At 39.1% G+C, this 25,781-nt stretch overlaps 1 protein-coding gene across 4 annotated transcripts in view; it reads right to left on the bottom strand.

Annotated features, from left to right (window-relative positions):
* Positions 1-25,781, bottom strand: part of RAD50 (RAD50 double strand break repair protein) — a 244,957-nt gene that overhangs the window by 93,112 nt on the left and 126,064 nt on the right. Inside the window, exons 1-2 of one of the 4 annotated variants that reach the window (XM_061189585.1) lie at positions 20,830-21,256; positions 18,705-18,788 (exon numbers count right to left, since the gene is read on the bottom strand). The exons of 1 other annotated variant lie outside the window; for it this stretch is intronic. In XM_061189585.1, the coding sequence (XP_061045568.1) occupies positions 18,705-18,788; positions 20,830-20,958 (213 nt within the window). In that variant the 5' untranslated portion in view covers positions 20,959-21,256. Of the gene's footprint in view, positions 1-18,704; positions 18,789-20,829; positions 21,257-25,781 lie in introns of those variants that run through there. 2 more of the 4 variants (XM_061189587.1, XM_061189586.1) reach the window with 2 other exon arrangements.

Raw genomic sequence — 25,781 nt, 5'->3', positions numbered from 1 at the left:
CAACAGAAAAAAACAACCCAATCCAAAAATGAGCAGAAGACCTAAATAGACATTTCTTCAAAGAAGAAATACGGATGGTCAATAGGCACATGAAAAGATGCTTAACATTGCTAATTATTAGAGAAATGCAAATCAAAACTACAATGAGGTACCACCTCACACCAGTCAAAATGGCCATCATTAAAAAGTCTATAGGGCTTCCCTGGTGGCGCAGTGGTTGAGAATCCGCCTGCCAATGCAGGGGACACGGGTTCGATCCCTGGTCCAGGAAGATCCCACATGCCGCAGAGCAACTAAGCCCATGTGCCACAAACTACTGAGCCTGTGCTCTAGAGCCCGTGAGCCACAACTACTGAGCCCATGTGCCGCAACTACTGAAGCCCACGCGCCTAGAGCCCGTGCTCCGCCATGAGAAGCCACCGCAATGAGAAGCCTGCGCACTGCAACGAAGAGTAGCCCCGCTCGCTGCAACTAGAGAAAGCCCGCGCGCAGCAGCGAAGACCCAACACAGCCAAAAATAAATAAATAAAATAAATAAAAATTTAAAAAAAAAAAAAAAAAAAAAGTCTATAAATAACAAATGCTGGAGAGGGTGTGGAGAAAAGGGAATCCTCCTACACTGTTGGTGGAAATGTAAGTTGGTTCAGCCACTGTGGAAAACAGTATGGAGGTTCCTCAGAAAACTAAAAATAGAATTACCATATGATCCAGCAATCCCACTCCTGGGCATATATACAGACAAAATTATAATTCAAAAAGATACACATATCCCAATGTTCACAGCAGCAATATCCACAATAGCCAAGACATGAAAACAACTTAAATGTCCATTGACAGATGAATGGATAAGAAGATGTAGTACATATATACAATGGAATACTACTCTGCCATAAAAAAGAATGAAATAATGCCATTTGTACCAATATGGATGCAACTAGAGATTATCATACTAAGTGAAGTAAGTCAGAAAGAGAAAGACAAATACCATATGATATCACTTATATGTGGAATCTAAAATATGATACAGGGACTTCCCTGTTGGTGCAGTGGTTAAGAATCCACCTGCCAATGCAGGGGACACCAGTTCGATCCCTGGTCCGGGAAGATCCCACATGCCACAGAGCACCTAAGCCCGTGTGCCACAACTACTGAGCCTGCGCTCTAGAGCCCGTGAGCCACACTACTGAACCTGCATGCCACACCTTCTGAAGCCCATGCACCTAGAGCCCATGCTCCACAACAAGAGAAGCCACCGCAATGAGAAGCCCACGCACCACAACAAACAGTAGCCCCCGCTCGCTGCAACTAGAAAAAGCCTGCACACAGCAACTAAGACCCAACGCAGCCAAAAATAAAAATTAAATAAAATAAATTAAAAAAATAATAATAATAAAAACTAAAATATGATACAAATGAACCTACCTATGAAATAGAAACAGAATCATGGACATGAGAACAGAGTGGTGGTTGCCAAGGGGGAGGGGGTTGGAGGAGGGATGGAGTGGGAGGTTGGGATTTGCAGATGTAAGCTTTAATATATAGAATGGATAAACAACAAGGTCCCACTGTATAGCACAGAGAACTACATACAATATCCTATGATAAACCATAATGGAAAAGAATACGAAAAAAAGAATGTATATATATATATATGTATAACTGAATCACCTTGCTGTACAGCAGTTAGCACAACATTGTAAATCAACTATACTTCAATTAAAAAAAAAAAAGACATACAGATGGCCATCAGGCACATGAAAAGATGCCCATCATCACTAATTATTAGAGAAATGCAAATCAAAACTACAATGAGGTATCATCTCACACTGGTCAGAATGGCCATCATCAAAAAGTCTAGAAACAATAAATGCTGGAGAGGGTGTGGAGAAAAGGAAACCCTCCTACACTGCTGGTGGGAATGTAAATTGGTACAGCCACTATAAAGAACAGTATGGAGCTTCCTTAAAAAACTAAAAATAGAGCTACCATATGATCCAGCAATCCCACTCTTGGGCATATATCTGGAGAAAACCATGATTCGAAAGGATACATGCACCCAAAAATTTACTGCAGCACTATTTACAATATCCAAGACATGGAAGCAACGTAAATGTCCATCCACAGATGAATGGATAAAGAAGATGTGGTAATATATATATACAGTGGAATACTAGCCATAAAAAAGAACAAAATAATGCCATTTGCAGCAACATGAATGGACCTAGAGATTATCATACTAAGTGAAGTAAATCAGACAAAGAAAAATATCATATGATATCACTTATATATGAATGTAAAAAACCTTATTTACAAAACAGAAACAGACTCACAGACTTCAAAAACAAACTTATAGTTACCAATGGGGAAAGGTGGTGGGGGGGAGGGATAAATTATGAAGTTGGGATTAACAGATACACAGTACTATATATAAAATAATCAGCAAGGACCTACTGTACATCACAGGGAACTCTACTCAGTAATCTGTAATAACCTACATGGGAAAAAAATCTGAAAAAAATAGACATATGTATATGTATAAATGAATCACCTTGCTGTACCCTTGAAACTAACACAACACTGTAAATCAACTATATTCCAATATAAAGTAAAAAAAATTTTTTAAGTAAATTTTAAAAATACATAAGGAGGAAAAGAATACTGTTTGATTTACTAGAACTGTATTATCTACCTCCATTATTCAGCATCATTAGGAGATCAGCTATGTGGATTTTTCAAATAAATGAATTTTATCCTTTTACGTACCAAAAGTGTTTTTTAAAATATTTTAAAAAACAATCACAAGCTTACAAAAAAGTAGAAATACAGTATACACCATGACTTTTCACCCAAACCACTTGAGAATAAGTTGCTGATCTGATATCCCAACACTGATATTTCCTATAAAACATGGGCATTTTCAACCATAAAAATCAGGAAATTGAGAGTGATATATTTCTACCATATGGCCCTCAGATCCCATTCAATTTTGCCAATTCTTCCAATATGTCCTTTACAACAATAGGATCCAGTTCAGAATTACACATAGTATTACACATTGTTCAGAACTACACATTGTTGTCATGTCTCTTTAGTTTCTTTCAGTCTGGAACAGTTCCTCAGATTTTCTCTTTCATGACTGGTAATTTTAAAAATTACCAAATGTTATTTTATAGAATGTCTCCCAAAATTTGGATTTGCCTAATATTTCTTCAGGACTAGAATCAGATTATGCATCTTTGCAGCAATATTACAGAAGTGATGATATGTTCCTTACATTGCATCTTATCGGATGGGCACGATTTCAATTTATTTCATTACTGAGGATGTTACCTTCAATCTCCTGGTAAAGGTGGTATCTACCAGGAGATATTCCTGGCAGAATATTATTTTTTCTACTTTGCTGTTAATAAATATTTGGGAAAGAGATACACTGAGACTGTGTAAATGTCTCATAACCTCATCAAGCTTTTCCTCCATTAGTTTTAACATCTCTATTAATGTTTCTTAAATGAATGAATGATTACTGTGATAGCTATCAAAGGGTAATTTTCTAATTCCATTATTCCTCCTACATTTATTAGTTAAGATTCTACTATAAGGAAGGGCTTTGTCCTTCACACCCGCCCCAACCGCCGCCTTGTTTTTCATTTTTTAAATATCACTATGGACTCATGCATTCCTCTCTTGGGCTCCAATTCCCAACCAGGTTTTTGCGGATGCCCTCCTCTCTCAGCCTCATCTACTGGTTTTTGTGGGGTTTTTAAAATAAATTTATTTATTTATTTTTGGCTGCATTGGGTCTTTGTTGCTGCGCGCAGGCTTTCTCTAGTTGTGGCGAGTGGGGGCTACTCTTTGTTGTGGTGCACGGGCTTCTCATTGCAGTATCTTCTTTTGTTGCGGAGCACGGGCTCTAGGCGCGTGGGCTTCAGTAGTTGTGGCATGCGGGCTCAGCAGTTGTGGCTCACAGGCTTAGTTGCTCTGCAGCATATGGGATCTTCCTGGACCAGGGATCGAACCCGTGACCTCTGCATTGGCAGGTGGATTCTTTTTTTTTTTTTTTTTAATAAATTTATTTATTTATTTATTTGGTTTTTTTTGGCTGCGTTGGGTCTCCGTTGCTGCGTGCGGGCTTTCCCTAGTTGCGGCGAGTGGGGACTACTCTTCATTGCAGTGCACAGGCTTCTCACTGCGGTGGCTTTTCTTGTTACAGAGCACGGGCTCTGGGCACGTGGGCTCCGTAGTTGTGGCTCGCGGGCTCTAGAGCGCAGGCTCAGTAGTTGTGGCACACGGGCTTAGTTGCTCCGTGGCATGTGGGATCTTCCCAGACCAGGGATCGAACCCGTGTCCCCTGCATTGGCAGGCAGATTCTTAACCACTGCACCACCAGGGAAGTCCCGGCAGGTGGATTCTTAACCACTGCGCCACCAGGGAAGTCCCTCATCTACTGGCTTTTGGACCTCCATCATGGTGTATTATCTTTATATATTGCTGACTTTGATTTGCTAATATTTTGTTATTGATTTTTGCATGCATGAGAGTTACCCATCTGTAGTTTTCTTATGATGTCTTTGGTTTTTGGTAACACAGTAATATTACCTTCATAAAATGAGTTGGGACATAGTTCCTTTGCCTCTCTTTTCTGAAAAAGTTTATGTAGAACTGACACTATTTCCTCCTAAAATGTTTTGTACAACTCACCAGTAAAATCATCACAACCTGAAGTTCTTGTTAAGTTTTTAACTACAAATCAACTTCTTTAGTAGGCATATTTCTTCTTGAGTAAGCTTTGGTAGCTTATGTTCTTAAAAGAATTTGTCCACTTCATCTAAGTTACTGAATTTATTGGCATAAACCTGCTAGCAGTATTCCCTTATTACCCACATAATGTCTGTAGGATCCGCAGTGATGTTGCCTCTTTCATTCCTAATATTGGTAATTTATGGCTTTTTTATCACTTTGCTTAGAGGCGTATTCATTTTATTGATTCTTTTTTTTAAAAGAACCATCTTCTGGTTTCACTGGTTTTCTCTGTATTCTGTATCACTGATTTTTGCTCTTATCTTTAATTTCCCTCCTTTACTTATTTTGAATTTAATTAGCTCTTCTTTTTCAAGTTTCTTAAGATAGAAGCTCAGGTAATTAATTCTAGACATTTTTTCTTTCCTAATATAAACATTTTATTCTATAAATTTCTAAGCATTAGTTAGCTGCATTCCACAAATTTTTTGTGTGATATGCTTTTATTTAAAGTATTTTTGAATTTCCTTCATGATCCCTTTTTTGATCCATGGGTTATTTAGAAATGTACTGCCTAATTTTCAAATATCTGGGGATTTTCTGTTATTGATTCCTAGTTGAATTCTGTTGTGGTCAGAGAACACATTCTGTATGACTTCAATCCTTTAAAATTTGTTTTCACTTGTTTTATGGTTCAGAATATTTGTGAATGTTTTACAGTGGCAGAAAATAATGTGTATTCTGCTGTTCACTGGTAGAATGTCCTATAAACACCAATTAGGCTAATTTGATTAATTGTATTAAAGTTTTCCACGTCCTTCTGATATTTTGTCTACTCTTTCTGTTTCTTTACCAAGAGGGGTATTGAGATCTCCAACGATAATTGCAGATTTGTCTATTTCTCCTTTAGTTCCATAGATTTTTTTGCCTCTTCCGTATCAAAGCTCTACATTTAGAGTTGTTATATCCTCTTGGTGAATTGACTCCTTTATCATCATAAAACGTCACTTCTTACGCCAATGTTACTAGTTCTGCAGTATACTGTCTGATATTAATATAGCCGACTCAGTTTTCTTTTTATTAGCTGGCATATTTTAGTATGCCAACTAAAGGATTTTCCATCCTTTTACTTTTAACCTATCTGTATTATTATATTTAAAAACACTGTTATTCCCTCTAAAAAATAATACAAATGAATGTATATGCAAAACAGAAACAGACTCACAGATACAGAAAACAAATTTGTGGTTACCAAAGTGGAGGGGAGAGGGACAAATTAGAGGTATAGGATTAACAGATACAAACTACTACATATAAAATAGATAAGCAACAAGAATACACTGTATAGCACAAGGAACGTTACCCATTTTCTTGTAAAAACCTATAACGGAGTATAATCTGCAAAAATACTGAATCACTATGCTGTGCACCTGAAACTAACACAATATTGTAAATCAACTATACTTCAATCAAAAAAAAAAAAAAAACCCCCACTGGTATTCCTTTTGCTTTATTTAGGTCTTTTTGTTATATCTTCTATTCCATTCATTAAACTTAACGTTTTCCTTTCCATCTGTCTACATATTTACAAGATTTGTAATTTGTTTTAAGATCGTCTGCTAATTCTGTCATCTCTTTCATTTTTTATCTATTTCTATGATTTCATTTTCTCCTGGTTATGGGTTCCTTGCATGCCTGGTAACTTCTGATTGTGAATTTTACATTGTTGAATGAATAATTTTGTTTTACTCCTTTAATGAGTGTTGAATTTGGTTCAGGCATGCAGCTAAGTTTCTTGAGGCTTGATGCTGTTTTTTTTTTGGATGCACCATGCAGCATGCGGAACTTCCCCTCCCAGGGATCAAACCAGGGCCCCCTGCAGTGGAAGCACGGAGTCTTTTAACCACTGGACCTCTGGGGAAGTCCAATATGTAATGGCGGATATTGTTTCTTTATTTGGCCGAGCTGCACAGCTTACAGTATCTTAGTTTCTTGACCAGGGATTGAACCCGTGCCCTCAGCAGTGAAAGCGCGGAGTCCTAACCAATGGATCATCAGGGAATTCCTTAGAGGCTTGGTCCTTTTGAACGTTTGTTTTTAAGGTTTGCAAGGGGGCATCTACAGCAACCTTTACTCTAGGACTAATTTCGTATCACTTCCCCTCAGCCTCAAGAACCTCCTTTAACATTTCTTATGGTACAGATGTGCTGGTAACTAATACCTCTACCTTTTTTTTTCCCAATCAGAAAATGTTCTCCATTTCATCTTCAATTTTTGAAGGATATTTTTGTTGTATATAGAATTTTAGATTAATTTTTATTCCCCAGCACTTTAAAGATGTTGTCTCACTATCTCATGGTTTGGAAATTTTTGATGAGAAGTCAGAAATCATTATTTTTCCCCTCTGCATAATGTGTTTCTTTTTCCTCAGTCTGCTTTTAAGAATTCACCTCTGGTTTTCAGCAAGTTTAGTATAATATGCAATATAAGTGTGTTTATGCTGCTTGTTATGTGTTGAGCTTCTTGGGTCTTTTTTATAATTTTATTTCTCTGTTGGGATCTTTTCCCACATTACGGCCAATTTCCTTCAAATTCTTGAACTTATGTGTCATAGCTTTTAAAATCCTTGTCTGCTAATTCCAAAATTTGTCATCTCTGGATATGTTTCTATTCACTTTTTCCTCTCAGTTATGGATTACATTTGTTTCTTCATATACACACTAATTTTTTATTATATCCTGGACATTGTACACGCTACAATGTGAGTTTGGACTGTGCTGACTTCCTTTAAAAAGTGCTGAGTTTTGTTCTAGAAGGCAGTTAATTTATTGGCTACTCAGCTTGATTCTGTCAAAGTTTGTTTTAGGATTTGTTAGGATGGCCTTTCTGAGGCCTCAACAGAATACTAAGGAGTTCCACAAGCTCCTCCTACTCTGGCATATCATGACTCAAATGTCTCCCAGCATTGTGTAAACTCTAGAATCTCCATTCAGTTCACAATCCCACTCCTCTACTCCAGTAGTTGTTCGCTGCTAGTCCTCACTGAATCTCGTTCTGGAACACATGCAGCTTAGTATTTGGCCAAAGACTCATGGGTTCCTTGTACAGATTCCTGGTGCCCCATCTCTGCACAAAAACCCCACCCCTGTACCCTGCCTCACAATTCACAACCACCTCAGCAAACCCAAACTTCTTTGTTTCATCTGCCTAGTGACTACTGTTCTCTGTTGGGTTCTAACTCTATGCACTGAAGTTTGCAAAATATCCCTAGGTACAAAACTAGAATAAATGTGTAGTCACCGCATATATTTCTCTTTTCTCAAAAATCACAGCCCTGCACCATCTGTTGCCCAGTACCTGAAAAGAGTGGATTCAAATATTTTTTCCAGTTTTATAGTTGTTCATCTTGGGAGCACAAGTATGATACTCACTACTCTATTGCAACCAAAATCACAAGCCCTAGATTCAGCCTTTTTTTAAAATCATAAATAACTTTTGTTGGACTTTTCATGACTTTTGGGCATAAATTTAACTTTTATATTAATTCATCAAATTGTTTAACAAATATTTATTAGGCACCTTGTAGCTTTCATTTGTTGTTTTGGTTCAAAAATGACAGGTTTTTTTAAAAAATAAACTGATTTATTTATTTTTGGCTGCATTGGGTCTTCGTTGCTGTGCGCAGGCTTTCTCTAGTTGCGGCGAGTGGGGGCTACTCTTCATCGTGGTGCGCAGGCTTCTCATTGCAGTGGCTTCTCTTGTTGCAGAGCACAGGCTCTAGGCACGCAGGCTTCAGTAGTTGTGGCACGCGGGCTCAGTAGTTGTGGCTCGCGGGCTCTAGAGCAGAGGCTCAGTAGTTGTGGCACACGGGCTTAGTTGCTCCGAGGCATGTGGGATCTTCCCGGACCAGGGCTCGAACCCGTGTTCCCTGCATTGGCAGGCGGATTCTTAACAACTGGGCCACCAGGGAAGCCCCAAAATGACAGTTTTTTCCTTTGAAACATGGAAGACAGAGAGGTTAAACAAAGAGTAGAGAAAGGAATGTTAAACATCATCATAAGAGAAGTACACGTTGCTTTGGGAGCACAAAGTAGGGGCATCTAACCTATTTAGGAGAGTTCTGGGAAGGTTTTCTAAAGGAAGTGAATATTTAAACTGAGACCCGAAAGAGATAAGCAAGAGTTTGCAGATGAAAAGATCTGAGTCACTGAATGGCTAAAGTAATTTCAGAATGTTTGGTGCAGAAAGTAGGGAAAAGGGAAGTAAAGACAGAAAATGGTTTCAGTAATTAAAAGCTTTCTGAAACATGTTAAGGGTTTTGGACTTAAAGCAATGGAAAATCACTAAAAGGTTTAATCCAGGGGAAAAGCATGCAAGAGATATGCATTTTTAGAAGAATCATTTTGTCTTTAGGGTAAACAGACTGGTCTGAGGCAAGATAGGAAGCTGAGAGTAATCCAGGAGAAATTCAGGATATAGACATCTCAGTGAGGAGGTAGCCGGAGATTGATATTCAGCTTTTAGAGCCCAGGGACTTGATTCTATCATTTTGTTAGGGGAACCACTGACTGAAACCGCCAACCCTGGCCAGGCCCCACAGTAACCACTTGCATGAGTTATCTTACTACAGGAGGTCCTGGTAAGGAATGCATAACTAAACAAGCTACCACCTACTGGAAGAACTCGGGAAAGGTCAAAAGGAGAGAGGAGACACCAGTCCATATGGCCTACCAACCTCCCAGAATCCTTCTCACTGGACTGCATCTTGGCTGAGCGATGTGTGAGCCACCAGGAAGGACACTGAGTCAGAACGACTGGCCAGAGACAACCAAGAAACTAACCCCACTACCAAAAAACCCGAGACTGCGAGCCACGCGGCTGAGCAGTTCTCCTGGGTTCCCTTACCCTACTGCTCTCCGCCCGGATGCCCCTTGCCAATAAAGTCTCTTGCTTTGTCAGCACGTGTGTCTCCTCAGACAATTCATTTCCCTTCCTCTAGGGCCTGGAAGGGGTCCCCCTTCCTGCAACAATTTCATCCCAAGGAAAGTAGCTGCTGAGGTCTTAGTCCACAGTAGTTAAACAAAGGATTTTTCCATCTATGTACCAGAAAATGAGTTAATTTGTTTACAATGTGCCTGACTAGCAGGCCAAACACACATATTTGTTCTCCTGGCATCTACCTTTCTGTCAAGTATCAAAAGAGTAAATGTAATTCAGAGAAGGGGTATCTTGTAGCATTTCAAGCACAATATTGTTGTTGATGCTCTTAGTGAGGAAGAATCACTTCAAAAAGAGTAATTTAGATTGAGCTAATTTATTAGGGCAGAAAAGCATATATTACACTTTAGAACAATTTCTATCCAAAATAAAAAAATAAATAAAATAAAATAAAATAAGTCCTTCTCTTTCCAAACAATCTAGTTGTAAAACCATTAGATGTGGCAGAAGAAGGTACATGTCCATGCTGGCTGGAGGTGGGGGGACATGGTAGCTCAACATAGAGCATGCTGAGCTTGAGCAGGCTAAGAAAGGTATCCATATGGGGAGATAGCTTGGCACAGAGTTTCAAAAGTCCAAGGGTGTCAGTTCAAGCAGGATAAAAAGGGCATCTGTGAGTAGGGATGACCAAGCTCAGGAGGAGGAGGCCGATGTCCATACTGGGAGAAGGCATGATGTGGGGATTCAGAGCCTGACAACACTGAGGAAGAAATCCACATGACGGGGGAAGCCTGCTAGGGTAGTTCAGATCCCAGATTAGAGAGGGCATCCCTACAAGAGGTCACCTGGTAAAGAGTATTAGGGATTGAGAAAGGTAAGTAAGCTGTCCATGGGTGGGAAATGGGAGGTGGCCTTGCATGGGAAGTCAGAGCATAAGCAAAATGGGAAAACGTCCATTTGAGAGGGCCAGCATGAGGAGTTACTGCCCAAGCAGGGTGAAGAGAGCTTGCACATGGGGGTAGAGTCAGTCCAGTATGGGGTGTTAGAGTTCTAGGGCAGTGATAGGAGATTCATTACATACGGGGGATTGATCAAGTAAGTAAATGTATTAAGAATACAGTCAATTCCTTGCTTCTCACTTCCTTCATTTTATTTACCAGGCAAATGCCCAACCTTGATTAAATCCAACTTTCCAGCTTACTCAGTGCTTGCCATTGAGCAGCTGAACAAAACTGAAAAAACACAACCATAATGACTGATCTCCCTATAAATTTTCACCCACAAACCTCAAGTGACCCCCTGACACTGTCATATAACCCTTTAACACTTCCCTAATCAATTTACTCTGAGATAAAAACTACTTTACACTTTTACTAGCCTCAATCAACCCCTTCTCCCACCCTCAGCCAATGATTTCACTTCTTTTTTCCACTTAGAATACAGAAACAATCAAAAGAGAATTGATTCATTCTCTCAGTACTAAATTTACCATATATACTCTGCCTGCCATCCTTTTACAATGGATAAACAGTGTGCACTCCTGTTAACTCCTTCAGCTGAGCAATGGATCCTATCTCTTCTTGCTTACTCAAGGATTTTGCTCTGTGATTATCTTCTCCCTTGCATCAATTTTCCCTTCTATCCAGGGTCATTCCTATCAGTTTATAAATGCTCTAGCATCTCTCACTTTTAGGAACACAACATATGGGAGCAAAATTGGATAAAGGAACAGCTGAAGAAATAAGGATCCAAACAATTTACAGTATCAGCCAAAAGCAAAACAAAACTGTTAAGATGCAGACAACAGAGAAATGAGCTTCTGAGGGTTCAGGTCAACTGAGGAGATGGAAATTAGATAAGAGGAAGAATGGAAGGACTGATGTAGCCAAAAGTTTGAAAGAAGTAAAGGAGAAAAGTGGGAAGTTAGGCAAATGGAGCAACATGGAAATCAAAGTTCCTAAGAAGATAGAAACAATTGAACATAGGTAAGAAAAATTATTGAGGAGAACCAGAAAAATTCAGGCGTTTGTTTAAGACAAGGTAAACAATATTAGGTTCAGGGTCAAATTTAAACAGGGAAAAGGAAAGACAAGAGAAGCTGAAGATATAAGAGGGTGAGAAGAATTGAAATAATGAGAAGAACATAGCATATAGGGAAAACTGAGGGGATGTGGGCAATTCAGGTAAGGGGAATGGCTCCATTCACAGTAGGAGGTGTGAGTGACTCAGGAGAGAAGAGTTGATGAGCAAGTGTGGGTGGGAGCTCAGAACTGGGAAATGAGAGCAGCCGAAAAGTGGGTAGTAAGTGAAGAGAGCTAAACCACCATGGCCAGAAGAACCACAGAGAGGACATAAGCAGATAGCTGAGAAAAACAGCTCTAGAAATATGAAAGCATTTGGGAAGGGGTGGGTGACGAATGAGATTGGCAGAGATACTAGAGCATCAATCAACATGGAAACATCCAGAAAATACATACATACATACATACATATGTAAAAAAACAAGAACAATAGCCAACACTCTCCTTGATCCTGCAAACCTTTTCAGCTATTGCCCTATCTTTCCACTTACAGCAAAATTCATAAGACAATTCTATGTGTTTCACTTCCTTACCTCCTGTTTTCTCAGATTACTAAAACTGGTTTTGTCAAGATCACCAATGGCCTTCCCATAGTCAAACCTGCTTCTTACTTGAGCTATTGACATTTCTTTTTTTAATTTTTATTGGAATATAGTTGATTTACAATGTTTGTTAGTTTCTGCTATACAGCAAAGTGAATCAGCTATATGTATACATATATCCCCTCTTTTTTGGATTTCCTTCCCATTTAGGTCACCACAGAGCACAGAGTAGATTTCCCTGTGCTATACAGTAGGTTCTCATTAATTATCTATTTTGAGCTATCGACATATTTGACACAGCTGATGACTCCTCCGTCTTGTAACACTTTATTCTTTTGTCTTCTAAGACACTATTCTCTGTTTTCCTTACTTTACTAGTTGTTCTTTTAGCATCTTTTGCTGGCTCCTCCTCCTCTTTCTTATTTCTAAATGCTAATGTGCTCTAGGCTTAGGTCTTGGATCTCTTCTCTATATTCACTTCCTATGTGATCCCGTCAGGCTTTAAGACTAACTATATACATATATAACTGTATGCATCAATGATTCCTAATTTTCTTTCTTTAACTCAAACCTCTCCCCTGGTCATACTTCTACTTACCTACTGGACATCTCCTTTGGATATCTAACAAACATCCCCAATTTACATGGGTTTTTTTTCTTTTTCTTTTTGACTGTGCCGTGCAGCTTGTGGGATCTTAGTTCCCCAACCAGGGACTGAACCTGGGCCCCCGGCAGTGAAAGCACCAAGTCCTAACCAATGGACCACCAGGGAATTCCCATCCCAATTTACGTTTAAACTAGAGCCACCCAAATCTCCTTTTCCAGTGTTTCCTCATTACACTATTTTTCTACTTGCTCAAGTCAAAAAACTTGGAGTTCTGCTTGATGCTTCTATTTTTCTCATACATCACTACCCAAATCATTAGCTAATCTGCTGGTTCTACCTTTAAAATACAGCCCAAATCCAAGCATTTCTCATACATTCTACCATTACCACTTAATCTAACCACCAATATTTCTCACCTGGATTACCACAAAATCCCCTTTGTTAGTCTTCACCCTTCTACCCTTGCCACCTACAGACGGTCTTCTCTCAGCAGCTAGACTGATCACTTTAAAATACAGATCATGCCCTCCTCTTGCTTAAAATCTTCCAATAGATTCCTATTTAAATTAGAACCCAAGGTCCTACCAGATCTAGACCCTTCAACTACTCTAACTTAATTTTCTACCTGTGTTCCCCTACCATTTTGCTCCTTCCTGTGATTCCTTGAACACACCAAACATGCTCCTATCTCAAGGACTTTGCACTTAGTATTAACACTGACTGGAATATTCTTCCCTCAGATTTTGAGTGACTCACTCCCTGTTGAATGAATGAATAAATATTTAAAGATAATTTGTTGCTATGTAAAAAAGAGAACTTCAAGAATGAGGCAGGAGGTTCTCTCTAAATAAATCCACTTCTTACTATCAAAGAAAAAAAAAAAAAGAATGAAGCAGGAGGGACTTTCCCAGGGGTCCAGTGGTTAAGACTCTGTGCTTCCACTGCAGCGGGGGACAGGTCTGATCCCTGGTTGGGCAGCTAAGATCCCACATGCCACGTGGCACGGCCAAAAAAAAAAAAAAAGGAATGAGGCAGGAAAAACAAGTTTGGAGACTACCAGAATAATTCAAAGGGAAAAGGGTGGTGGCTTGGACCAGGAAAGGAGTAGAGATGGAATGAAGGGACATATTCCGGACATATTTTAGAAGAGTAGGTAAGAACTGTTTAGGAATTAGAAACAGGATGAGATAAAGGAATCACTCAAAGGATGGCACACAGGTTTTTGCGTGAGCAAACATGTGGATGATGATGATATTTATTAAACTGGAGAGTACTAAGGTAGTAACAGGCTTGAGAATGTGAAAGGGATGGGGGAACAGGGAACGAAAAGTTCTATTTTGAATATGTTAAATTTGAGATGCCCATTAAATAATCAAGCAGCTGGACATATATATCTAGAGTGTAGGAAAGAAGTTAGGGCTATATATATAAATTTGGGATTCATCAGCATGTAACTGTTAGGGGAACCACTGACTGAAACCGCCCGCCCTGGCCAGGCGCTATAGTAACCACGTGCATGAGTTATCTTACAACAGGAGGTCCTGGTAAGGAAGGCGGAACTAACAAGCTACCACCAACTGGAATAATTCCGGAAAGGTCAAAAGGAGAGAGGAGATGCCAGTCCATATGTCCTACCAACCTCCCACAATCCTTCTCGCTGGAATCCATCTTGGCTGAGCGATGTGTGAGCCACCAGGAAGGACACTGTGTTAGAATGACTGGCCAGAGACAACGTGGAAACTAACCCCATTACCATAATACCCAAGACTGCGAGCCACGCGGCTGAGCAGTTCTCCTGGGTTCCCTTACCCTACTGCTCTCCGCCCAGGTGCCCCTTGCCAATAAAGTCTCTTGCTTTGTCAGCACGTGTGTCTCCTCAGACAATTCATTTCCAAGTGTTAGACAAGAGCAACGTAACCAATACTTAAAGCTGTGAGATTGAATGAGATCACCCAAGAAGAGTCAGGCAAAAGTAGACTCATCAAAGGAGAGTAAAGTATGGCCAGTGAAAAAGGAGGTATGAGATTATGGTGTCATGAAAGCCAAGAGAGCAATGTTTTTTAAAAAGGGGGAAACCAACTATATCAAATCTGCAAAGAAGTTATTGAGAATTAGAAAATAACCGTTTTATCTGGCAGTATGGAGATTACTGGTGACCTTACAAGAGCAGTTTTAGGGAAAAAAAGGAGAAAAATCTAAACAGAGTAGGCTGAGGAGGAAAGGGGAAGCAATAAAGTGAAAACAATCAGTACACACAACTCTTGTGAATTTTGCTATAAACTGGAACAAAGTAGTAGCCAGAGGTTGATCTGCAGTAAAGGGAGAGTTTGTCTGTTTGTAGACTGGAGCTACCAGACCATGTTTATATGCTGATATAAATGATCCCCTAAAGAGGGAGAAACTGCTAATGCAGGAGCAAGGACAACTGAAAAGCAAAATGCTTGACTTGGCAAAAGGGACTGATTTGATCCAGCCTCCGAGAGGACTTAATTGACTTTAAGATAAAACAATAAACAATTTAAAGGTCTCCTCTTATAATTATTATTTTTAGACAATGAAATAGCTTTATATCATATATTAACCAAAAAAAGAGACATGTATGATGACCAATAGCTCCTGTTATTTGTGTGTTAATACCACATCAAAGGTTACAACCTACTTAGATAAAACTAAACAACTAGCTACCTGGCTACAAGTCTCCCCAAAGCGCCAGGTCCAGAATGGGTTTCAGGCTTATTCTCCTGAAAAGAAATGAGATCTATTTTGTCTATTAATGTCAGGTTGTCCAACTAACTGAGTGTATTACACCCACATCAAATCACACTGGGCTAATAGAAGCAGACATCAAAAATATATATGACCACGCCAAATGGCTCCATTCCTTTGGACAGGGTAACCCAAGCACTGACTCTATGTGGACCAGGATCAAAACTGCTACCAAACGTAACCTGGTTCTTACTCCTGCTTAGGCCACTGGTTACAATAGTTCTTTTATCGGTCTTTGGCCCCTGCCTTTTTAATCTACTTGTTCAGTTTGTCTCTTCCAGATTACAATAGTTTCACATCAAGATAACGGTGATGCAGAGATTCTGGCCATTCCTCGGAACAGATCCTGCTGGAATAACAACAGAAGTCACCCTGGGCCCCTTAATGAGACGGCAAGAGCTCCGTGACCCCAACTAGGTAGGGTCTATGAGCCACATGCCAGCCTGAAGAAGCTACGGAAGACAGACCTTTGCCCTACATCCTCCCAATAAAGATTTCTTGGGGCTCATGTCTCACAGGGGGGATTTGAGGCAGGAGATAGATGGGCCCCAGGCTGAGCAGCTGGAGTTTGTCCCATGTGGACAGACACTCCAAGATGAATAGCAAGGAGCAAGGAGGAGCTGAGCTCCGCCCAGATAAAAGATAAAGAGACCACATGTTCCTCATTCTCGAGGTCAAGGAGACCTTCCCGACTACAGTTGCGCAAAAAGCCTCCTGGGGGCCAAAAAGGGAGGGGGCGCCACCCCATAGTAGGTGATGTCAACCTACCCATAGGCCTCTTCGCTAGAATCCATCTTGGCTAAGAGATGCGTGTGCACACAGGGGAGGACCCTGAGTTAAACCAAATACAGGCTCAGAGCCAGACAAAGCAAAATGACTGGCCAGAGGAAACCCAGAAGAAATGTCCCATATAAGTGACTGAAACTACCATGAGGGTGCAACTCTCTGAGCCCGCCCGTGTGAGTCTATTCACATGTACTCTTTTTGTTAATAAACACTTTACTTGTTTCACTACTTTCCATGTCTTTGTGGAAATTCATTTCTACAAAGCCAACGGACCAGGGCCTTGTCACTGCCCACTGGCCCTGGTGGTCTAGTGGCTAGTATTCGGTGCCTTCACTGCCACAACCTGACTTCAATCCCTGGCCAGGGAACCGAAATCCTCTTCAAGCCACTGCAGGCCAAGGCCACCTGAGATTACTTTCATAATCACAGAGTTATCTTTAGTCACATATATGTGGAAACAACTTAAAAGACTATCAACAGTGGGTCAGTTAAATAAATTAGAGAATATAAACTCAATGAAATACTATTTAGTAATTAAAAATAATGAAACAAAGGTGTATATATATTTTAACATATCCACAGTATATCACTAAATAAATATTTGATGTGTACTGATACAATGGTAAAATAAAATTCTATTGACGTATTAAAATATTTACATGAGCGTATTTATATACACACACACAGATATGTTTTTATAAACACAGAAAAAAGCCTGGAGGAAATACACAACAAACTCTTGGCAGGCGGGGTAATGAGAGAGGCACATGACCCCACTATATACATGAACAAGAAAAACCTATTCAGGGAGAGGGATAAATTAGGAGTTTGGGATTAACAGATACATACTACTATATATAAAATAGATAAGCAACAGGGATTTACTATATAACAGGGGGAACAATATTCAATATCTTGTAATAACCTATAATGGAATAATCTTTAAAAAATATATATGTATATAACTGAATCACTTTGCTGTATACCTGAAACTAACACAATATTGTAAATCAACTATACTTCAGTTAAAAAAAAAAGAAAGAAAGAAAAACCTACAGGCCAAAATGTGTATAGAAAAGTCTATGTCCTATACACACACACACTAAGAGTTTAAACACCATAATTCACAGGACTTCCCTGGTGGCGCAGTGGTTAAGAATCCGCCTGCCAATGCAGGGGACACGGGTTCGAGCCTTGGTCCGGGAAGATCTCAAATGCCACGGAGCAACAAAGCCCAGGCACCACAACTACTGAGCCTGTGCTCTAGAGCCCACGTGCCACAACTACTGAAGCCTGCACACCTAGAGCCTGTGCTGCACAACAAGAGAAGCCACCGCAGTGAGAAGCCGGCACATTGCAACGAAAAGTAGCCCCCACTCTCTGCAGCTAGAGAAAGTCCATGTGCAGCAACGAAGACCCAACACAGCCAAAAATAAATAAATAAATAAATTTATTTTAAAAAAATAAATACCATTCAAAGATTCATACACCAAGACTTTCATCATAGTACATTTTAATGTTTTAGTTTTAGAAAAACTAAAAGCAATCTAAATGTAAGAAAATGATGCAATTATTAAAAATGTTCATAAAAGGTTACATGTTTTAAGTAGGAAATACTTCAGACACACAAAAAAGTAGAAAGATTAAAAGCACCCATGTATCAAACACCCAGATTAAGAATTTAATATAGTTTTTTAATAACATGGGACTTTATTATAATGTTAGGTGGAAAAACACCTCAGAATATAAAATTAGAGTATGACTTCAGCTATATAAGACTGTATGTAAAGGAGAAGAAATACATGAAAATGTCAACAATGGCTATCACTGGGTGCTAAGACTGTATGTGGGTGACTTTCACATCTCTTCATACTTTTCCATTGCCAAATTTTCTACAATGAGCTATCATCACTTCTATAATTATAAAAATTTTATTTTAGGGACTTCCCTGGTGGTCCAGTGGTAGAGAATCTGCCTTTCAATGCAGAGGACCCAGGTTCAATCCCTGGTCGGGGAACTAAAATCCCACATGCCGTGGGGCAGCAAAGCCCAGGCACCTCAACTAGAGAGCCTGCATGCCGCAAACTACAGAGCCCACGCGCCACAACTAGAGAGAAAACCCGCATGCCACAACTACAGAGAAACCCGCGCACCGCAACTAAGACCTGACGCAGCCAAAGATTAAGAAAAAACAAAAAAAAATTTTTTTTTTACTTTAAAAGTACAAAGTTTTACTAGCACCATTACCTTGGGATCATGAACGAATGTATTTCCTTTGGTTCCAGGAGGAAAATCTCCAGTACAAATATATTTTAGACATTCAATGATGGTCTAAAGAAATAGAAAATTATATTATTTAGTTATTAGAGAACTGCAGAATTTAATCATAAAATGTTAACTCATTATAAAATATTATTACCCTAGAGACTATAAAAGATATGATCAGATAAAATTTGACATTATAAAACCTGTCATATAAATATGATTAAGTGTTAAAGAATAATTGCTGTAAGTTCATAGAAAAGCTACATACTTAACAAGGTATACTGAAATAAAATAAAGAATTATTATTTGAGGGAAAATTTCTCTATTTCTAATTAAAACCCTTTAAACTAAGTCAAGTTGTTAATAACAATAAAGTAAAACATGGTCACCATAGTTGATAACACTATATTGTATAAATGAAATTTAATGAGAGTGGAACTTAAATGTTCTCACCAAAAAAAGATAAATTACACGTTAATTAACTAGATAGGGGGAATCCTTGTACAATATACATGTGTGTCAAATCACCATGATGTATACTTTAAATAGCCTACAATTTATATGTCATTATACCCCAATAAAGCTAAAATTTTTTTAAAAGTCGAAACTAAACAAATGGTTAATATCTACAAAGACCTTACTATGTGCCAGGTATTGTACTAACCACTTTTACATACATTAAGCTTTTAATTCTCACATTAATCCTAGGCTGCAGAAACTATTTTTTAAATAAATTTATTTTTTTATTTATTCACTTATTTATTTTTGGCTGTGTTGGGTCTTTGCTGCGCACCGGCGGGGTGAGCGGGGGCTACCCTTCGGGGCCGTGCGCGGGCTTCTCATTGCAGTGGCTTCTCTTGTTGTGGAGCACCGGCTCTAGGCGCGCGGGCTTCAGTAGCTGTGCCTTGCGCGGGCTCCAGAGCGCAGGCTCAGTAGTTGTGGCGCACGGGCTTAATTGCTCCACAGCATGTGGGATCCTCCCGGACCAGGGCTCAAACCCGTGTCCCCTGCACTGGCAGGCAGATTCTTAACCACTGCGCCACCAGGGAAGTCCCACGTAGAAACTATTTTTTAACCTCCATTTTACAGAGGAGAAAACTAAGGCATGGAGTATTTAGGTCACTTTTGCCCAGTCACACAGCTAATAAATGGTGAAGGGAAAAATTTGTATTAAAGCAGCTAGGGCTCATAAACACTAAACATACTAGTCTCTCTACCAGTAGAGCACTTAATACAATGCTAGGTACATAAAAAGCATTCAATAAATAATATTTCTACATAAATAAAAGTGGACAAGAGTCTGGCATTCAACTCTCAACACTAAACCTTATGTCTTTTTCTATGCTTTTCACTTCATTTACTCCTCTCCCTGTTACAATGATATCACCTTGCTTTTTCCCAAAGCACCCTTTCAGACCAGAGAGCCTCTTGGCTGTACTTTTTTCATAATTGCATACCATTCCAGGTCCAACTCAAATTTCTAAATATTTCCAGTACTGGAGCACAGTATATAAGCTGCGCTCCGATCTTTTATTTTGGCTAGGTAAGAGCATCCTAACAACAAAATACTGTCCCAATTTAACCAAGCCCCAACGCATGTTTCATTTTAAAATTATGTCATTTACTTATCACTTATTATCTTAGTCGGGATAGACAGTCTTCTTAAAGTCACATATTTATCATATTTTATAACTTTTAAAGAAATCCTGTACGGGGACGACTACCAGGAAGTGAATGCTATGCCACGAAAGGAACGATAAAACATCAATGTAGACAAAAAAGGCTTCCTGTGGGACTGTGAGCTCGCTGAGGCCGGACGGAGGTAGCTCCCGGTCTCTTAGGATTCTGATGGAAACCTTGTCCACCGGACATGACTGAACACAGGAGTCTGGTCGGTTCCTGAGGTCGCAGTGGCCTGAAGGCCACACCAAGCCACGCCCCTGGGCCGGGAAGTCAGCCGGAGACTCAGGTACACCCTGGGGCCCCAGGAGCTGAGTCATATAGACTCCTCTCATCCTAAGCAAGAGTTCCGAACTCTGCAGATATTTTACTCCAGATTTCTAACACGTGGCGACCCGTAAACTGAAGGCGGCTACTTAGGACTTACCGTTTTCCCCGCCCCATTGGGTCCAACCAAAATTGTGAGGGGACTGAAGAATGTGATAATTTGTTTATCTTTATCCTCTATTCCAAAACTCCGCACGCCCAGAATGCTCATCTTTTCGATCCGGGACATGTTTGCAAATGTTTCTTTTCTCAACAGCAGGGGTCTAGAGCCCAGGGCCCACCAAGGTTTAGCAGCGAGGCCCGAGCAGAGCAAGAGCGGGTCGTAAGGACTCGCGCGTCCCAGGGTCGGGAGGCTCCAGGTGAGAGCGAAGGCTCGGGCTGGAACCGTTCCTCCCACACCGGCTTTCTTCCCTGCTGGAGAACGAGAGCGGGGGTGGGGGCCAGCCCGGGGCTGCCCGCGGGAGACGCAGAACACAAGCCCGAGGACCCCGCGACCGTGGGCACTCACAGACTCCCGCCTCCGCGGCGCCGCGGGTCACGTGGGACGCTACGGCCTGCGCGCTTTTACGCCGCAGGCCCGGGGCACGCCGGGAAGTCAGAGGCCCGCTGTGCGCGCGCAGCTCTGGGTTCCGGGACCTTTACCGCGCAAGAAAGTTGAGTGCAAGGTCATTTAGAAAACGGATTCCGGCTCCTTGCTGGCGGCGGGGGCGGGGCGGGACAGCACTGAGAGGCACTAACTCTAAGGGACGACTTGTGTTAGACAGCGATTCTCAAAGTGTGATCTCGGGACTCCTGGAGCGGAGGGGGGTGCGGTGTTCGCTCCTGTCAAAACTTTCTCTAACAATACTAAGACGTTATTTGCCCTTGCACTCTCAGTCGCTCCCTAATGTACTGAGTTTTCTAGTAATTACGTGACGTGCGGGACACCATCGCAATGATGGCTAATGGAATGTGTGCTTGTATATTCTTGTGCTTTTAAAAAAATTTCAAATTTAGTTTCTAATTGAGTAAATATTAGTAGTTATAACTCACGTAAAAGCCCTTTGGGATCCTCAGAGAGGGGTTTAATACCAAAAGTTTGTGAACTGCCGTTGTAGACCAAAAGCCAAAAAGCTATTATAAGAATATAAAATGTTATGAAAATATGTGAAGGAAATCCACTGCTGTAAGTACCACCCCAAGATAGGAATAGACACCTTTAAGAGATTCTGTTATGCAAGATGAATAAAAGAGATCTGTACACCATCGTGCCTATATTTAACAATAATGTATTGTATACTTAAAAATTTGCCAAGATGGTAGACCTTGTGTTAACTGTTCTTATCACAAAAAATAAATTAATAAATAATTAAATAGAAAATAAAAATAAGGAAGGTGAGAAGAAACTTTTGGAGGTGACGGATATACCAATGGCATTGAATGTATGTCTCCTGCTTAATATGAAGTAGCCAAAATTACCTCTTATGCAGCTGGATTAAAAAAAAAAAGTTTAACTTGAATCTTTTGCACCTTTAGATTAAGCTTCCAGTTTACAGGAAGTATTAAGCTAATAATATCACAAGGATGGAAAAGGCAAATCTGGAAGGTGGAATGTGCTACAAAACACTGGCCCAGACTTTCAGATTACTGTTACTAGAACAAGAACTTTTGTAGATTCTAAAAGGATGGTTGAGAATTAAAAGAGATTTGAGTTTCATGTTACCAAGATGCAGCACATGATCCTGGATTAGATCCTGCTTAGGACATAGAGATGTGAAGGGAATTTCGGGTATATGTGGGGAAATTTGAATGTAGACTGGAGATTAAATGCTAAAAAAGAACCCGTTGTTTTCATTATATTAGATGTGATGATATTTTGCTATATGAAAAAGATCCTTTTTTTGAGATGCATATAGAAGTGTTAATGATAGAGTGTCACGCTTTCTATAATTTACTTTAAAATACTTGAGAAAAAGTAAGTTGAAGGAAAAAAATGGACATTACAAGGTGCCAGATTCCATTACAAAAATTTTCAACTTTGTAACAGTAGGAAACTATAAAACTAAGATAACAACTCTAGGAGGGGCGGGTGGAAAGATTTGCAATAAAAATGATTAATCTTTAAAATAAAAAGAACTAAAAAGGCGAATCAGTCAAGTTCCCAGTTCTCAGTAAACTACTACTGAAAAATGTTTAGTTTCACTTACATCATAATTAATGAAATGGAAAATAAAATACCATGGGATACTATCTTATACCTATTAGTGAATCTCTTTATCCTAATAATACTTTCTGACATAAATTGTCTTTTTCTGATATTTATATCGGTACATCAGCTTTCTTTTGATTAGTATTTGTCTCGTATGTCTTTCTATCCCTTGATTTTTAAACCTCTTAATGTCATTTTGCATGAAGTGAACTGTTATTCCTGATAAATTTGGATGTATTTCTCATATCTTTTTTTGTGCCTTTTCCCTCTTTTTCTCCTTTCCAGGTTTCTGGATTGATTGAGTTTTCATTATTCTCTTGTTTTATTCTACTGGTTTTGAAGTTGCACATTCTATTTTGATTCTTTTAGTCATTATTCTTGAATTTTTCACGTGCCTATTTTGAAATCTGAAGTTAATACTTTGAGTATCCTTTTAAACAGTACAAGAACCATAAAATGCACCGAATCTGATCACTCCTTGCATCTTAATCTTCCACATTATCATTGTTTAGTATTTTTGTTCCATGTTGTCTTGAAATCCTCTGAGTTATTTTTTAAAACCAGCATTATTTATTTATGTTTACCAACATATTTATCAAGCTTTTTTACTACTACTGGTTCTTGTATCACACCTGCCTTTGTGGTTCATTTCACTCATTACATTAGCAGAACTATTAAACCCTAGTGCTAAAGAATCTTGAGGGAAAGCAGTCTATCCCACAGTGCTGATATCAGGATTAAACAAAGTTATTTTTGTGAAGGTGCTTTATAAATGGTAAAACACTGTAAAAATATGAGATTTATTTTTTGTGCATTGAATATTTTTAGAGGGTTAATCTGGTAAAATGTAACAAAGCTATTAAAATGATCACACAAGTTCCTCAGCATAAGGAAATATTTTTTAAATTATACAGAGAGCTTTTTAGTAGTGTTGTTGGTAATTGTGGAATACTAGCAACATCCCAAATGGTGAAGTAAACTGTGGTACATCAATTTCATCTGATAGCAGGTAACCATTAAAATAATAAGTAGCTACATGAAAGAGAAGTATTAATAACAAAAAAGATAAACAAAATTGCACACATTCATTGATTACAACTCTGTAAAGCTGTCTTAGTAAAGATTGGAAGAGGTCAGCAAAAACCTAATACAGTAGTTGCTATGTCGAGGGGAAGAAGTTCTGTGTTTATTTTCCTATGATGTTATTTATCAATTAAAAAATTATTTAAAAGATATACTTGGAGATTGAAAGGATGGAGGTTAGAATAAGGTCAAGAAAAAGAAAGAGATGCTATCATTTTACATTTAGTCACTGCAAAAAAAATTGTGGCATCATGCCCTGTTAATTGATTAGAATCAGTTCATAGAAAAGTCATTTGACCTTAATGACTACACAGTTAGTAAAAAAACACAGGTATCAGTTTTTAAAAACATGTTGCCAATTTGGAAGCCACTAGTAGAGACAAAGGTTTTAGGGCAAAAGGATGAATGTTGCCTACTAATACAACTTTTCAACACCAAAGTCCTTTTTGTAAACTATACAATTACTAGTAATTCTTAAAAATTCTCAATACGGTTTGCTAATTTCTTTCTATTCTCCTAAAATAATGTGGGTTTTTTAAAATACCATGGTAGTTCACATTGGTTTGTTCTCTATAGATGAGCCAACAGCTTTGCTCTATCTTTTTTCCAGGAGTCCTGCCAAAGTTGTTTCTATTATCAGGCTCCTGGCCCCAGGGAGTAGACTCCTTCAGTTTCCACAGTATTCACATTAATGTGTTCAACTAATACAACCAAGTTCCTGCTTATTCATTCAGTTATTTATTCAATAAACATTAATTGAGTGTGTATAATAGGCTGGTCATTGAGGATAAAGAGATCAATTAAATAAAACCCTTATTCTCAAGGAGCTCACAGTCTAGTGAAGTAAAAAGGTCCCAAGTGCATGATACTTATGGGCTACAAAGTCTTTTTACATAATAATATAAACAATCATTAACTTTTTTTCAATTTGCAAGGTTATTTTTAATAAACTTTTATTTCATTTAGCTTTAGATTTGCAGAAACGTTGAAAGAATATTATAGAGATTTCCTGTGTACCCTGTACTCAGTTTCCTCTGTTGTTCATATCACTATGGTACATTTGTCACAACTGGGTAACCAATATTGGCACATTACTAGACTCCACAGTTTTTAGGGGGTTTTCTTAGTTTTTACCTACTTAGTTTTAGGGGGTTTTCTGTCTGGGATGTCATCCAGCATACCACATTGCATTTAGTCATCATGTCATCTTAGATTCCTCTGGGCTGTGACAGTTTCTTATACTTTACTTGTTTTTGATGACCTTGACAGTTTTAAAGAGTACTTTTCAGGTATTTTGTCCTTCAATTTGGATATGTGTAATATGTTTTCTCATGGTTAGACAGAGGTTATAAGTTTTGGGGAGGAAGACCGCAGAGATAAAATGCCATTCTCATTACATCATGTTAAGGGGACATGCTACTAACATGAGTTATCACTGTTGATGTGGACCTTAATCACCTGGCTGAGGTTTGTCAGGTTTCTCCATTGCAAAGTTACTCCTCTCATAATCCCCCTTCCAGACTGCACACTTTAAAATGAATTGTATTCCACACTTACCTTAAGTGTATCCCACACTTAAAGAGAATTATGCTTCATTTCCTTGAGGCTAGAATATCTACAAAAATTACTTGGAATTCTTCATAGGAGATTAAAATTATTAACTTTTGTTTGCAGGTTAACATTAATAAACCTCTTTCAAATACATTATTTTATGGTCCCTGCTCAGAGAGTTTGCAATCAGGTTGGGGAGATCAGACTAATAGAGGAATAGTTATTGACTT

Source organism: Eubalaena glacialis, chromosome 4, assembly GCF_028564815.1.
Source record: "Eubalaena glacialis isolate mEubGla1 chromosome 4, mEubGla1.1.hap2.+ XY, whole genome shotgun sequence".
Taxonomy (NCBI): domain Eukaryota; kingdom Metazoa; phylum Chordata; class Mammalia; order Artiodactyla; family Balaenidae; genus Eubalaena; species Eubalaena glacialis.
The sequence above is the reverse complement of the archived record's forward strand: the minus strand, read 5'-3'. Positions and strand labels throughout refer to the sequence as shown.